The following is a 16017-nucleotide window of genomic DNA, read 5'->3' as shown; positions in this document are numbered from 1 at the left end:
GCATGGACTACATAGCCAAGGTCTCGTAGTGTAGAATAGCCAGGGAGTCGCATGGGCAGCATGAAGGGAAACGGGAGATTGTCGCTTCAGGGCACTCAATGGTACGAATGAGGAGAGCTGCATCTGGAGCCCAGGTAGCAGGCGGCATTGCTGGGGAGAGCAATTTGGGGCTTGGAGACTGGGGTTGCGTACAGACGGTAATGGCCAGGATGACGAAACACCTAGAAGTAGATATGTATAAGATTTCATGGCTTGATAAAAAGGGCAGTCAAGTAAGGCGCGCGTGCTAAGTATGACAATGTTCTGCATTAAAGCGCAATTGGAGCTTCCTGGGCTCGTCGTCATATCTTCTCGACATCAACTCATAGCGACATTTCTCATGCTGGCTCGCGCAAAATATCTTGCTTCTCCTTCCTAGCCACGAGCTCAACTTGTGGAGACACAGGGCCAAGATCGCAACAACAAAGGGAGGCAAATAAAGGGAAAAGAACTAATCAAATTAGGCACGAAGTACTTACCAAATCGAAAATGCCAGGAACAGACTGCCAGGGCCACCCTTCATCAAACTTTTACCGACCTGGACATAGAGAGCTGTACCAATCGTGCCCCCGATACCGATAAGCTGAATATGTCTAGGCTTCAGCTTCCGGTGTGTATGATCATAAGTGGGCTTCGACGATGCGCCTCCTATTGATTCTCCACTATCCTCGATAACAGTAGTCTTCTCAGAGTAAGTCGTAGGACGGCCATTTCTTTTTGTCAAATTGGCTGTGGCCAAATTGACGTCGTCGGTCGAGTGAGATCTATCATTGCTGATAGCCGTCGGCAATGATGTCTGATGGGCGTTAGTGTCTGGATTAGGCCTCGACATGATTCACGACAAGTGATAAGGGTTTTGTCTCATCGACATCCCAAGTATAGAGAAGATCCGAAAAGGGCGACGTAGAGTACGATTTATAGAGCAGGGGAAAAAGGTGATTGAAGAAGCTAAGAAAGGAAAAAAAAAAAAAAGAAAAAAAAAGGGACAAAAGGGAAAAAAATAAATTCAAGAAGAGTAAGAAAAGCAAGACTAACGAATTGAGCAGATAGAGTAAAAGCCCATGTGAGATTAAAATGCGGGACACTTTGGGAGATGCTAAATCAGCTAGACCAAAGCCGGCATCGAAGTAGTATCACCAACCACCAAAACGAAAGTGATTTCAGCTCGGCCAATTTCTCGCCCAATGAAAGACCGAGAGGTTTTCAGTATCATTGCGCCCTGCCTTCGTAGTAAGACGAATAAGGTTGGATTAGTAGTGATGGCAGCAAAACATCGTCCTGGAAAAAGATGGTCTGAAGCCACTTTGAGGACTGATGAAGTCCCCACAGGCTTAGTCCCCATAGAAATCGACGTGTCTGGCGTTGGAGGTACTGATAGACATTGTCGGTCCATCATACATCAAGGCAAAGAATTCCAGCATCTCGTTCACTCTCTCTGTGCCTGAGCTCAACAATGACGAGCGTAGTAGCAGGACGGAGTGGCTGTTAGTAACTCTTGGAAAGTCATGGCAGAGGCAAACGGAGGGCAATGGAGGGAAATCGTCCAGACGCAGTTAAATCGATGGAGGGCATGGGATGCAACAAGGACTGTGGCTGTTTGGGCTAGTAAAGGTAACTAGTGAGGCTGAGATTAGTTTAGTCGATCCACCATATCAGAGCCGTGTGGGCCATCTCTTGGGGAGAAAGTCAACCTCATTTTTGCCGAGGTTCAAGTGGGTTACAAAAGATGCAGAGGTAATGAAGAGTAGAACAGAGGACTAGATAATACTCATAGACTTCCATGAAGATATGACACAGTACCGGCGGATTCCGACAGAGAATGATAATTTCTGAACCCTGATGCGAGTAGCAATATTGACGTGCGATGGCATGGTGCCTGATCACGAATGCCTAAGGAATCAACTACCGGATTAGTCTCAGCCACTGCATCAGACCGGTAAGACCTCAATTTCGACCTCAACATGAGAAGAACCTACGAAAACATGGCTACTTCTTCAGGAGGAAAATGTTATGTCATTAATCGACACTAGAAGACGATCACATAAAATTTGTCTGCTTTTGGACAGTTTTCTGAACAAGTAACATGAAGCGCTCATCCTTCTCCCCGCATTTCAGAAACGAACAGCCAACATAATCTCGCGATCTGAACATTATGCAAAGTCATAAATCATATCTGCAGTCTGATCAATGATCATCCGGGTCTGGTAAGCCGGAACAGAGAGAGTGTAAGCATCAGAGACAAGGAGGTCCCCGTCAAAAGAACCACGACTCAGGTCTGAACAGACGAATCCACGTATGGACCGTGCCTCCGATCTTTTCCATCTGGCGACGGCTTCTCTCCGAGTTCACTAGGTGGGAAAAAGCAATCGTTGTCTTCGAAGTAGAGGTAGTGAGATATGTCGGAGTCCACGGAAGTCGTCCTACTGCGCCTTTGAGCATTCGGCCCAGTTTCTGTAGATGTCATACGATTCGAGGAAGGAGAAGGTGTTGTTTGAAAGGTTCTGGAAAGGGTTTCCTGGGAAGAGGACATTTCGCTAATATCGCTCTTGACAACTATAGCAATAATAGTATGATAGGTAAAAGCTTTGAGCCGAAGCTGATGATCTTCCGGATGCCAAAAGTTACTTGAGGTTGCCCCGCATTGTACAACGATGAAAGACAAGTGGCCATCAGCTAATGTCTATCTATCTATATATTATATGACACCACTCATCAATAAACAACTCTCTAGGTGAAATGCACCCGTCCTTATGCCAGTTGACGTCATCCTCGGAGGCGATCGATGATAGCCTCTAGGTGAATCTAGTACGCCTAGACATAGTATGGTACATTGACGAGAAATATAGTGGCGCTTTCATTCTTACTTGAGATGATTTAATTGTCTCCATTACTCTGGGAATTCTGCAAGGACACTTCAAAGAGAACAGTATATGAGGATTTGTCTTCGGAGGAAAGCGGCCAGGCTTCTGCAGGGGTCATCCTCCGGTTATAGCGTTTCCGAAGGAGGAATGGAATATCCCCTCATCAGGAGCACTACAAAGCAGAATCATTAGCATATGCGGCGTATCAAAATGTTGGGATCATAGATACATCTACTTCAAGAGCGAGGGGTAGATTGGTGCCAACCGAATCACCCAGGCCGTCTAGATTCCTACTGCGTACCATCTCAAAATTCCAGCTGAAGAGATAGCCGAGTCAGCATGCCCTCATGTACCTCTCTAGGCATCAGGCTGTCGAGCTAAGTATTGATGGATCTCCTTTGCTTCCACTCCATCCCAGAAAGGAAACTTGATTCTCCAGAGTGAATCAAGAGAGAGAATCGAGCCGGGCGATGTACTGTCGACGATAGAATGCAGACAGCTCACTGTCACAAGGCCCGTCGCTTGATTCTGGATCATTTACAAAGTACATTAAAGGTCTGCGGAAGTTAGCTGCAAGAGTGCTTGCATGGCCATGCGCTCGAAGAGGTCTTGATGCTGCTCGATGATGAGCCAATAAAAGAAGCAGCAGAGAGAGTCTCCGAACAATCACAGACGATGACGCCAGTTGCCGACAAGATCCACGGTTATGCCGACCTCCGACCTCCGACCTCCCCCGCCTGCCCCGCGTACAAGTGAGCTCTCGCGGGCTAAACTTCAACTTTTCTTACTTCGTTTACCTTCTTTTAATAATACCCTTCCCACACTCGAAGTCTCTAAGCATACAATCACAATGGTGGAACACGAGCCAGAACCGAAGCGCTTCGAACCCAAAGTCCCTGTTCAGCTGGATCCTCCAAAGGATGACCCGATCACAGTGGAGGAATTGTCCAAATGCGACGGTATGTGATTCCTTGGTTGAATTCGTCAATGAAATTCAACTTATGATGCGCTTTTTGCAGGCACGGATCCCAGCCGCCCGACTCTCGTCGCAATCAAGGGAATGGTTTTTGATGTGAGCAAGAATCCTGCTTATGGTCCCAATGGCCAGTATCACGGTATGTCGATTCTCCCCTTTCCCTTGAACTGCAAAACAATTGCTGGCTCGGTCTGTACATGGCGTTACTGATACCTCTGTATAGTTTTCGCTGGAAAGGATCCTTCTCGAGCCCTTGCCTGCTCGTCTCTGAAGCCTGAGGATTGCAGGCCGGATTGGTATGATTTGGATGATAAGGAGAAGACGGTGTTGAGTGAATGGTTTACCTTCTTCAGCAAGAGATACAATATCGTCGGAAAGGTGAAGGATGCTACAAACTACTAGTGAGCCTGGTGACAACCTACGGTCAGTACCGGCGCTGGGTTATGCTATTGTATGAAGGTACTATACCCCATGAATTCATGAAATTCTACGCGATGTTTTCCATTGCCAATTCGGACAATATAACAAATGCTTTTATTTTTGCTTCTTTCGCCAGAATGCACCCAAGTAACGCCGGGGAATAGAGATAATTACAATAGAGCTCTATACAGTCACTTTTGATCAGCCCTACTAAGCCTTCCCTTTTCGAGCTTTCCGCTGCATCCTTTTCCTAGAAATGATCCGATTGCGTTTGGCGAGCTTGTTCTCTTCTTCCGCGTCGCGGTCTCCGTCCTGCTCCTTGCCGCTGCCACGGCTTTCGGATCGCTTCCGCTTCTTGCCATTGAGAGAAGCTTTGCTGTTCGAATCGTCTTTGCTCGGGGTATTTCCGTCGCTCTGATGACTTTCCTTCTTGGCGCGTGCCCTGGCCTCCATCTCATTCCTTCGTTTAACGACCTGGGCGTTCTCAAGGGCGAACTCGACGATCAGTCGCTTCTTCTTATCTTTGATATCCGCCGACCCGCTCTTAGGGGCTTCCACAGCATGACCGTTAAGCCACCTTAGACCCATAAGCGCATGTCGATGTGTGTAGTACTCGATAAAACCGTAGCCCCGGCTTCGGCCAGCTCCGCTGTTCTCGTTGATCTTGCTGCCCTCTCGACTCTCGAAGACAATCTTGGCTTGCTTCACAATACCCTTGCCCTTTGACTTCCGGTACTGCTCTGCCTCTTTCATAGCCTCGGCTGATCGTGTGAGTTCCTCTTTGGAGAGAGGCTGACGTTGACCTTCCTTGACATCTTTGGCGAAGCCGACCACAGCCTGTCGAGCAAGCTGCTTGAGGTCCTTCGAGGTGACGTGACGTGGGATATTGCGTATCGAGAGACGGGTCAAACTGAAATGTAGAGCCGGGTTCTTCCGGATAAAGTTCTGTCGTTGCTTGAAGCTGTCCTCTCTCATCTTGATCTCGGACGGCGAAAGCTTCTGGTACAGAGAAGAGTTGGGAGAGATAGTACCTTCTGACAAGAGGAAAAGACGGCGCTTGTCAGTATCACGAACCAGTCGGTTTGATACACCCTCCTCTTCCAGTCTGGCCGCTTGTGATTTGCTCACAGCGCGGGCGACCTGGAGCACACGACCGTCTAAGGTATAGCGGCCGCTGGGGTCAGAATTCTCATTCTGCAGAATGGAGTGCTTGAGTGCAGTGGAAGACTTCTTTCCTTTGTCCTTCTCCGCGATCAAAGTATCTTGTTGTTTCGGGGCTTCGCGCACGCACAATGCGGCATCCTCAACCTTCCAGAAGCAAACAAAGCCGGTACCACGGGGACGTTCTGTCTCCGGGTCGACGACAATTCGCGCGTACCGAAGGGGGCCGAACTGCGTAAAGTGCTCGTAAAGCGTCTCGTCTGTACATGTGAAGGGTAGATTCCGAATGAAAATCGTACAAGCATTTCGCTCGTCTTCTTTCTCTGCTCTTTCGTCTTCGTCTTCGTCGCCCTCGTCGTCATCCTCTTCGTCCTCATCCATATCTTCCTCGTCCTCCTCGTCGTCATCGTCCATATCGTCATCTTCATCGTCGTCATCAGACTCGACATCTTCATTATTGGATGCCGCTTCCGCGTCATCTGCCATTTCAACGTCGCCCGATCCCGCTTCCTCTTGGGTTTCCTCCGTCTTCTCAGACTCCTTCTTCAAGTTCTCCCATACTTCTTTTTCTACAGCCCAATCGACCGCGAGCGTTCTTCCGTCCACCTCTTTGCCGTTGACGGCCTGCAGTGCCTTTTCGGCATTCTTCTTTCCTCGTAAAACGACGAAGCCGAACCCTGCCAGCTGATCACCTTTCTTGGGAAGCGTGACATATTTAACTTTGCCGAAACTTCTGAAATGTACCGCTAGATCTTCTGGTTCTTTGATGCTCCAAGGCAAGTTTCGGACAATGAGCTTCGGGGGTTGGGTACCTGCTCTCTGTTGCTCCCGCTGTTTCTTGAGCTCAAGGGCAGCAGGAGCTGGTACACTTTTGCCGAGATTCTCATCAATCTCACGGTGACGCGGTTGAGCGTAGTCGACTCTGATTTTTTTCCCTTCGAAGACGGACCCTTTGAACTCCTTTAGCGCAGCTTGCGCGTCCTCGAGATCGGCAAATGTGACGAAACCATAACCCTTGCACTGCTTCGTTTCCGGATCATTAACAACAATTGCATGCTTGATAACGTAGGATTGGGAGAAGTATTCCGTAAGGCTCTCGGTCGTAGCTGAGGTGGGAAGCGACCGAACGAAGAGGGTCCTTCTTGGCTGCGCGGAGACTTCGTCGTCCTGAACTTTGTCTTTTTTCGGGGAGTCCATCATAGTCTGCGTGTCTTGGTGACTACCACTACTTTTGCCCAAACTTCCTTTCTTGTGTTGTTCTGTCATGGCTGTAGAGATCGTCCACTTTTTTTTCTTGTAACGGCAGAAAATTCCCAGCGTCAATATTTCCAGTCAGAAAGCGGGTCCAGGCGGTGAGCACAATGGCCCGAACTTTGGCTGCTGCGATTAGATAAACCAAACCGAACCGATAACAGCACTACTCGAAGCCTTCAGGTTGACGCCAAAATGGCTGACGTCGATGCTGATAACGCAGATCCCGACTATGGTCTCCTTGAAGGAAGCGCCACCCCTCGAGCTGCAGGGATCACATTGAATTCAGCTACTACTCAATCCACGGCCCCGAAGGTCCAGCAACCAAAACCGCAGGCGCTTACCAACAGAGCTGGTCCTTCAGCGATTCTTGTTTCGACCAGGCAAAAGGGCAACCCAATACTGAACCACATCAAATTGTTGCCTTGGGAGTATGCAGATATACCGGCCGACTATGTCCTTGGATCAACCACTTGTGCCCTGTTCTTGTCGTTGAAATATCATCGATTACACCCAGAGTACGTATACTCCCGGATAAAGGCTCTTGGGGGGAAATACATGCTCCGGATTATCTTGGTCATGGTCGATATCGCAAATCACGAAGACAGCTTGAAGGAACTCTCAAAGACCTCGATCATCAATAATTACACCCTGATGCTCTGCTGGTCGGCTCCGGAAGCAGCTCACTATCTCGAACTTTACAAGTCGTCCGAAAACGCTCAACCGACCGCGATCCGCACCCAGCAAGCGCAGTCTTACAAGGAGTCTCTGGTGGAATTCGTTACAACTCCCAGAAGTATCAACAAATCTGATGCAGCGAGTCTGATATCCACGTTCGGGAGTCTACAAAACGCTATCAACGCGCAGCCGGAACAGATCAGTGCTGTACCTGGCTGGGGCGAAAAGAAAGTTCGTCAATGGAGCAATGCAGTGAGGGAAGACTTTCGGGTGGAAAATGCGAAGAAAGCGAAGGCACCTAAGAGGAACATTGAGCCTGAACAGCCCAGATCGTCGGGCCTCGGCACTGTGAGCAGTACAGGGCCTGTAGATATGGATGATGATTATGAAGCAGCCTTGTACCTTTCGGAAGCGGAACAGAGGAGTCAGGTGGAGGCGCAAAAAGGAGCCTCTGAAGTCGACACTCCGCAACAATCCAACCAAGAGGAAATGAGTGAAGGCATTAGCGCAGCCCTTGCGAGACTTCGGAAAAACGGAGGTTGAATATTTGATTGATTGATGAATACTCTGATTGTCAATTGCGATATCTTGGAAGGCTTCACCACATAGGATGGTGAGACAGCAGGCTTTCAATTCGTCCCGCGAGGATGCTATCAGCGCAGTTCTGAAAGTTACAGTGTTCAGTCTGCCCGAGGCGGCAGAACACTGGTGAATTGCTGACAGGCTGGCCGACTCTGTGCATAGCGCTATCGGGCTCGAAAGCAAAGCTCACTCAACCGCTACAATGAGGTTACTTTCAATCATTCCCGCATAGCTTCCTATCAGCTGCGCATACTAGTGGAAGCATCCGTTCTTGACCATGAATGGCTAGTTTTATGCGAAAGTCATGAATCCCAGAAGGCTCGGGCCCTCAGGCTATCTGTCAGCGGGATGGGCCGACATTGTGTTACGGAATTCAGGGCATTAGGAGGCCAGTCAGCCACTGAGAATCAATACCGCAGGCAACGATCTTTAGTGGAGTTATGCACCTCGTATTTCATGAATCAGGAATTGCGTTGGATCATCATTTTATAATGCTCAACTAGTACCTGGATCAAGAAGGCTTAATTAAATGACATTGAATGCGCGTATCCGAGAAGACTGCGCGCATGAATGATAGTTCAATTCAATTACTTTCTAGACACCCAGTGTGCTCCAGAAAACCGCTGGATACTATGGAGGTTCCGCTGAGTCAAGGTCCATGGCTGATTATCACGTGATTATAGGATGTGGGGCACTATAGCCCGAAAGGGAAATCGGGATGACGCCAAACATTGGAGTTGTGCAATTTCCCGTTAAACTAGTCTAGATCACTTCTGTTCTTCAGAGGGACCAGCGGATTCAGATCAAGGCCCCAATGAAATCCAGCGCGTAACGAACGTTGCTTAATTGTCCGAGGAGCGAGTCAGTGTTCTCCACTGACAAGCCGGACCGGATCTTCCCCACTCTATCGCTTATAAGCTTGAACTGTACTATCATCCTACTCGCCTGGCCAAGGCTGGATCATGAGATGACGGGAGAGGAGGATAACACGAATGCATCCTCAAAAAGACAGCCCTATCAGGATGCGCCAATTCCAAATGAAGCCGGCCTTTTGTGTGCTCTACCTGTGCGCCGGTCATCTGGTCGCCATGCGGGGGATATGACAGGATCATCGAGAAACCCGTCTCCTAGGGCGGTTCAGCAAGCACAGAGCCCGCAGTCCAAAAACTTCGAGATCGTCCTCGTTACAGATAACGAGTCACGGCGTCAGGTCCGCCGCCATGCAATGCGGCAATATATGCGTCAGCGGCGCTTGGACAGCATTGCTCGACTGGAGACGCCTCGTTTGCCAATCGGCGGCTGGGTCAGCCGCCAGGTACCGTCGGAAGCTTCATCATCCAGCAGTCCACCCTCTCCAGTTGAAGTCCCTGTCAAAGACATTTCTGCGGAGGAGGAGAAATTATCTCCGGTAAAATATGGGGAGCCATGCATCCCAGAGAGTGGGATAGGGCCACTGATGCCTTTAGGGTCAAGATCATCCGATGTCAAAGCTGAAGAGCCACCTTCTCCTTCCCTTCCCATCGTTAGCTATACACTATCAGATCCTCGGTCCAGCCCTGGTCATGGGGTCATGGAGGATCCATTTAGCTGCTATCCAATCCCTGTTAGTCACTCTGACCATGAGTTAATTCAACACTGTAAGTTCTTCTTTGGGAGCCCGTACTCCTATACATATCATGCAGAGCTTGAAGCAGAGCAAGAGGGGCATCTGGCTGAAAAATCTTGATTTCATGTTGGCTGATGGCTTACACTACAAAGTTATTGTGACATATCCATCCATGATGTATAAATTTGCCGATTCCGTCGCGAACAACCCAATGATGGAGATTTTCCGGCAGATTGCGCTGCATGACAATCTTTCATTTCAGGCGATGCTTGCTATTGCCTCAAAACATCGAGCTGGAGTGGAAGGCAGGGCGGACTCTGTTGAAAGCCTCACTCATAAAATGCGGGCGCTTCGATTAATAAATGAGCGAATACAAACAGACTCTCAGGGACTGCAAGACGGCACAATATACGCAGTAGCCACAATGGCAGTAATTGAGGTAATTAAAGTTCCCCTATGATCTGAACTTTGCGAGTCGCTCATACTCTCAAGAAATGGTCAAAGGATGCTTCCATTGAAAGGGTGCACTGCATGGGACTAGCATCCATGGTTCGGAACCGCGGCGGCATGCGAGGCATGCGGGCTTCTAGTCCCTTTTTAGAGAAGGTTCTGTACTGGTAATGCTTTGGCACAGTCCTATGGTAGCATGCATGATCAGGCTGACTTGGCGTAGGGTGGACATAAGCTGCGCACCCAAAGCGGTTTATACCTCATGTCTTCCATGGACTGGTGCCCTACCCGACACTTCTCCAGAGAGCCTGGACTTTCTTGCTCCTGATGTGCACCTCGCTATTCCCCACACGCAAACAGCGGTAGAATCAGCCGAGAGCCTGTGCGATCAATATCGTGCTTGCGAGGATTTTCTGCGATTTTTCCGCTGTCTACACGAGCTGGAGATGGCTGCGTTAGGCTTTCCTGGGAATGTCTCCAGAAGCAGTGCAGCTCCTCGCGTCAGACGCTTCAGCCCGGGAACACCGCTCCATTCCATTCTGACTATGCTTCCCGATTACGACCACGGGATTCGGGATATCCGATTCATCGATGAATACACCTGTATTGCCTGTCTGTTCTTCCTGGCCGTCGCACTCTACGACTCCTATCGCAACTCTACCAATTTTGACCGCTACCTCGACTGGCTGGACCGGGAAGTCCAAAGGCTCAACCCCTTCACCAACCCGAGCATCACAGCTGTCCTCTGGATCTTTCTCAACAACGGCGGCTACCCGCAGGGAGAAGCAGGCGACGCCGGCGAAAGATGCTGGGTCGTGTCCCGCATGGTACGCATTGCCAAACGCCTCGAGTGGAAACGCCAGGGCACCATCTGGGACCGTCTCCGGCAGGTCCTGATCAACTTTATCCTAACCCAGCAGGAATGCGCCCTGGGGTCGGACGGCATTGACGAGGAAGCCTTGGTCGCCCGGCAACAGAGACGCCTGCAATCAAGCGAGTATTTCTGGGACGAGAACGAAATGCGCGAGGAAATCCTGGGATCATAACCTCGTCGGTCCTGACGCCGTATCCTCGGCCGCAGACAACTATTGTGGTCAATCACATGCCTTGGTTCCTTGACGGATATCAAAAGGCAATGCTCCGGGAATAACAACCCCATATTCCCAGAACATATTATGACGTGATGATTGATGAGATGTATTACTCTTCCGAGAATCTATTTCATTGTACATAGTTGTACTACTGTAAATAGCAAGCAATACTCCTTCGAATCAAGGAATGAAACCTCATGAATGCCAGAAGAATCCATCCAAGCTCATTGCCATCTCGTTACTAGGTCTATCGTATGTGCACATCAATCAGGCGGGTATTGGACTGTCTCTCTAGAACATGAAACACAGAAGCAACGGCCATCCATCCGTCCATCCAGCACGTCATCGAAGTAAAAAACAAGATCACCGTCCAGGGTAGACAATCATCCATAGACGAGGAGGAAAGGTATAACAAACAATTAATCCTGCCGGACCTCCCCGTCAACTGCGGCATAGCGTAGGGGCAAATCATAAGATAAAAAACAAATCGATCGATTCCCATGTATCGAACACATCGAGGTCTAACGAAAACGTAGAAAAGAATACTGCTGGGTATTGAGGCTGCCTCCGCACTTCTCCCACTTTTTGCTTTTTGGTAAATGAGTTCGAGGTAGTTCATTTTGATGCTGGAACATCGGCACAAATCATAATAACATTAAAAGAAGCACAAGCGCTGGGCGGATCCATGGCATAACATTAGAGGATTCTACGTCGGCTTGTCGCACCCAATTCTGCCAAGGAGGGCCTTGCGATCGCTCTGGTCGCCGAGTGGGATCCGTCCCCGCGCGCGAGGTCGCAGGCTGGCTGAGCCGTTCGAGGCTCGTCGCCAGTCGGCATTCGCCCCGTCCACGCCGACTGTGTTGCTGTTGGGCGAGACCTTGCCCACAGATCGGTTGTCCACTTCCTCTTCATCGTCGCTCCGAGTGTCCTCGGCATTTCCGGTTCGGAGAACGTTTACGGCCACGCGGACAACCATCACAAACCATATGAGAGAGAGCAATTGCAAAGCCAGAAGGAAACCAAGGAAAATCCACTTGACGGTGCGATTCATGCAGATGGGACCGTTGATGTCCAAGAACGGGTTAAAGAGGTAGCGGAAGCGGTTCGGGTATCCGTCGGCGGAAATCATCTCCGCAGTTGTACCGGAATAGCAGCCGTAGGCCATCGCATCAGGGACATCCTTGTAGATAGACCAGCAGAGTAGCGGGTAGAAAATATGACGCGTAATCAACCAGGTCACCATAAACAGACCGAAGGTGATGTTGCAGCAAAGTTCGAACTTGAAGTACTTGAGGATCTTGGCAGTCTGTCGCGTAAATGTCAGCTCGGCCACTTTTCGGAGTAAGGATGGATCTCATGATATACCGGCAACAACAGGTCGACAATGTCCATCAGACACAGGACAACGTTCGAAACATTATAAAAACCGTAGATATAGGCAGATGTCAACAGAGTACTGGTGAGGACGTGGTGAGTCAACATCTGGTAATGATCCTTTCGCCTTTCTTCCATATTGATAACCAGGATCTGCTGGAACCAGAATGACAGCTGCGCCAGGAGATACCACTTCAGGTTTGCAGAGACACCCCGCGCGGGCCATTGAGCCCAAATAGCCTTGAAATCCATCCAGTAATAAGAGTTTGACCAGATATACTATTCCCTACATGTCAGTTGCACAGGTCAGAAACAAAATGGGTGCAGCGAGACAAACCATTCCAAAGGTCCAGAAGAACGCATAGTACATCCACATCCACGCCTGCTCGGCAAACCGATTTGAAGCCTTCCGCTTCAATCCCGCATATCTGGCAGCAGGTCGGAAAATCCATTCAATGGCAATCGCTCGGACGGCGGTGAACGTGATGGCGGAGCTGATAACAAAGTACACATCGTCAAAGCCCTGTACGTAGACCCCTTCGGAAGGCTGGTAGTATGACAATTGGAAGAACGGCGCCGTGTACGGTCGGAGGGTGGGGTAGAGGTTATGAGCAGCCAACAGCGTGGCAAGGATAATCGACGAGATTCCTAAGTACATAAACAGAGCAACGGTCAGTCATTTAAGTCCAACTCTGTCACAATGACGATAGAGCGCATGCGCTGGGTTCCTCCGGCGCAGAACCGGGTTAAGCGACGGATTGGAGCAGTGTAAACCCATCAATGGGCTCCGACCCAAGGAAAGTTGGAGGATAGACGCATACCGATTTGATTCGCGTCCATCCATTCTCGAAAGGTCGCTTCTTTGACGACAGTTCGGTGACCGGTGGACACACAAGTATTAATCTCCGAAACAGATTGCGATTGCGAGGACTCTTCTTTTCCCATGACGGCGGTTTTGTGATCCCGGAGATCTAGGGATGATCACTGATGCTGGAAGGAGCAGCAACAGTAACCGTGTCTGCGAAGGAAATTACAAAAAGTCAATCGCTGGCCACCAAGAGAATGAGTATAATGGACGAAAGTTTCGCAGATAGGTTGGTCGGATAAAAAGAGAGTACCTGGAACTGCTCCGGGATGTACCTTGGAATAGCTACTTGACAATAACCAGACTTCTGTGACTTTCTGCCACTGGGACCCGCTGTTCCGCAGCGGGTACCTGTTGGGGGGGGGTTGAGAGAAACGGCTGAGATGAGGGACGGTGTCCTTTCTTGGTGCCAATGGCAGACACACAGAAAAGAGCCAACAAAATAGTATGTTAGTAGAGATGGTGTCAGTGACAGGTGTCAATGACAGTGAAAGACAGAAATTGGAAAACAACCTAAGGAAAAGTCGGCCTCGTCTGTTAGAGCCCTAGAGGTAGACTTAGCCTTTCGTAAGTATCCCAATGTCCTTGGAAAAGAGAAGAGACGAGGTACGTATGTTGGTGGGCACATGGAAACAGCGGAACGTAATTTATTACGCCAATGAAACAAAGGATGATGAGGGGATTGTTTCGAAATATCCAGACAATCCACAGGGAACCCCACAATATGGCTTTTTCGACTCTTACAGACGTGTACTTCGAATTTGCTATTTGCAGTACTTTCCCACTGTCGACCATGTACCCTACGCTCCTAGCACTCACGTAAGGTAGGTAGGTACGATAGGGACTTTCATGTTGATCATACACAGCTCAGGTCGTATACTCCGTAATACATCAACAATCAGGCTCACCGCCTATCAACAAATGCCCTCTGGACCCTTTCCTTACAATTACCTTGCCTGCCATGGTCTGAATAAAGTTCCCGGCCTCCGCATTGCTGTCCCGCATCACTCGCTTTCCCCCCAATCGCAGCAGCTGAATACTTCACACCCTCTATCCAGAGGTGGTCCCGCATCGACTACTTTTGCAGCTAATGTAGGCTTCCTGGTCGTCTGATCATTGAGTTCCTTATGCGATCAGGTCGTCCCAGACATACATACTAAACGAATTAGAGTAAGGGATAATTTCGTTAGAGTATGTAGATGATTGTGGTATATACCAATGTGTCTGAACAAGGCGATGAGCATACCTTAGATTGAGCTTGACGCACCAACTACTCTGGCGGAGTTGGTTACCTCTCTGGCCGATCAACCTCATCTAAGCCTGCCGTAACGCCATTGACATATTCAGCCGCGCTGACACCAAGCTTGGCCAAATCTACTCCTCCTTGTCCCGCCATCGCCCGGGACATGGCTCGCACCACTTCCTCTTCCTCCCAGATAGTGCTCGGAGCCATTGAAGCATCGCCATCCGTGTTGCTTGCGCTCATCGCGACAACAGTCCGCCAATACGTATCATCTCGGTCCTTCAAGACTTTATCTCTAACAACGGCATTCCGCGCCACGCTCACTGCGTGCAACTTCGAGCTAGCTCCAGCCAACGACGTGAGCGAAGTCGAGACCAGCTGGTCGACTTGGTCGGCCTGCGAGGGAGGCGCGAAGAAGAATCGGTTCGTGGCGGTTACATAGATTAGCAGCGCGCAGATCCCGTCAAAGATCGCAAACACCAGCGGACGGAGCAGGGTGATTTGGTGGTACAAGCTCGACGGCGGCACCATGCCTGCTCGTACAGCAGCCGAGGCAGACTGAACGGGGTCGTATGTCGAGACAATGTAGATGTCGATGGCGGCCAAAGCCAACCCGGCGATGGTGAACTTATTGCGCCAGCTGGCAGCATCCCGACCGGCGAAGGGTGCCGAGGTCACCAAGCCCACGAGGACCATATGCAAGAGATGAGGGACCAATGTGTTGAAGGGGAGGTAGTACAGGAGGTATGTTTTCAGGTTGTCGAGCGAACAATACTCGCAGGATGTCAATGCATCGGGTCCGTAGCGCAAGTACACACGCCGCGCCACCACTGAAGTAAACCTAGATCGCAGCAAATTGTCTGTTTCGCTCAAGGTATTGTCTGGCCGAAACCGTGCCAGCCTGCTAAAAATGACATCGGTCGGGGTGTTGATGCGCGATCGGGTCAGGGTAAATATACTTGGAGAAGGAGCATGGGGGTTGAACGGGAGGCTGAGGAGAAAACACAGCAGGATGGAGAAGAACAGGACATTGAGGGCGCGGCGGGTAGTCTGAGGGAGGGGACGAGGCGTGGGACGTGATGCTATAGCAACTCGGAAACTGCGGTAGAAGTTGATGGCCCGAGGAATGATGATGGGGGCGAAGAAGATCAACAAAGACTTGATGCTGTGAAGTTGTCAGGACCATGAGAAACCTGACGTCAGATGAAATTCGGAAACTCACGTCGCAAACGATATCCCGAGTTCAACCATCTTGCCCGTCAATTTTTTCAACCACCTGGCTGCCACATGTCCTTGAGATGGATGATGACAACTAAGTGGATGAGGCTGATAGCCAGGTTGCTGATCTTATCGCTGATGCCAAGAGGCGCTTAACCATTGTTGACCAATCAAAGGTCATTTGTATAGTTCTTTTGAATAG

The 16017-nt window shown here is 49.7% G+C and overlaps 7 protein-coding genes across 7 annotated transcripts; 3 read left to right on the top strand and 4 right to left on the bottom strand.

Moving 5' to 3' along the window:
• Window positions 1–7: 7 nt before the first annotated feature.
• On the bottom strand, window positions 8–871 carry Asppvi_000959 (uncharacterized protein; the record flags this gene model as incomplete). The annotated part of the gene is made up of 2 exons (XM_043297263.1): window positions 8–221; window positions 519–871. The coding sequence occupies 2 exons, from the start codon at window positions 869–871 to the stop codon at window positions 8–10; spliced, it is 567 nt and encodes a 188-aa protein (XP_043153198.1).
• Window positions 872–3750: 2879 nt separating this feature from the next.
• Asppvi_000958 (putative progesterone binding protein) lies at window positions 3751–4278 on the top strand (the record flags this gene model as incomplete). Its single annotated transcript, XM_043297262.1, has 3 exons — window positions 3751–3859; window positions 3920–4015; window positions 4100–4278. The coding sequence occupies 3 exons, from the start codon at window positions 3751–3753 to the stop codon at window positions 4276–4278; spliced, it is 384 nt and encodes a 127-aa protein (XP_043153197.1).
• A 228-nt stretch (window positions 4279–4506) lies between these two features.
• On the bottom strand, window positions 4507–6723 carry Asppvi_000957 (mRNA-binding ribosome biosynthesis protein NOP4; the record flags this gene model as incomplete). Its single annotated transcript, XM_043297261.1, has 1 exon — window positions 4507–6723. One exon carries the CDS (start codon window positions 6721–6723, stop codon window positions 4507–4509), a length of 2217 nt encoding a protein of 738 aa, XP_043153196.1.
• Window positions 6724–6903: 180 nt separating this feature from the next.
• Asppvi_000956 (DNA repair protein RAD10) lies at window positions 6904–7929 on the top strand (the record flags this gene model as incomplete). Its single annotated transcript, XM_043297260.1, has 1 exon — window positions 6904–7929. One exon carries the CDS (start codon window positions 6904–6906, stop codon window positions 7927–7929), a length of 1026 nt encoding a protein of 341 aa, XP_043153195.1.
• Window positions 7930–8935: 1006 nt separating this feature from the next.
• On the top strand, window positions 8936–11070 carry Asppvi_000955 (uncharacterized protein; the record flags this gene model as incomplete). The annotated part of the gene is made up of 4 exons (XM_043297259.1): window positions 8936–9605; window positions 9727–10013; window positions 10067–10191; window positions 10248–11070. The coding sequence occupies 4 exons, from the start codon at window positions 8936–8938 to the stop codon at window positions 11068–11070; spliced, it is 1905 nt and encodes a 634-aa protein (XP_043153194.1).
• A 751-nt stretch (window positions 11071–11821) lies between these two features.
• Window positions 11822–13434, bottom strand: Asppvi_000954 (putative longevity-assurance protein (LAC1); the record flags this gene model as incomplete). The annotated part of the gene is made up of 4 exons (XM_043297258.1): window positions 11822–12421; window positions 12481–12768; window positions 12827–13137; window positions 13311–13434. 4 exons carry the CDS (start codon window positions 13432–13434, stop codon window positions 11822–11824), a joined length of 1323 nt encoding a protein of 440 aa, XP_043153193.1.
• Window positions 13435–14642: 1208 nt separating this feature from the next.
• Window positions 14643–15848, bottom strand: Asppvi_000953 (uncharacterized protein; the record flags this gene model as incomplete). The annotated part of the gene is made up of 2 exons (XM_043297257.1): window positions 14643–15762; window positions 15820–15848. 2 exons carry the CDS (start codon window positions 15846–15848, stop codon window positions 14643–14645), a joined length of 1149 nt encoding a protein of 382 aa, XP_043153192.1.
• Between the last annotated feature and the right edge of the window lie 169 nt (window positions 15849–16017).

Source organism: Aspergillus pseudoviridinutans (genome assembly GCF_018340605.1).
Source record: "Aspergillus pseudoviridinutans IFM 55266 DNA, scaffold_1, whole genome shotgun sequence".
Classification (NCBI taxonomy): Eukaryota; Fungi; Ascomycota; class Eurotiomycetes; order Eurotiales; family Aspergillaceae; genus Aspergillus; species Aspergillus pseudoviridinutans.
The sequence above is the reverse complement of the archived record's forward strand: the minus strand, read 5'-3'. Positions and strand labels throughout refer to the sequence as shown.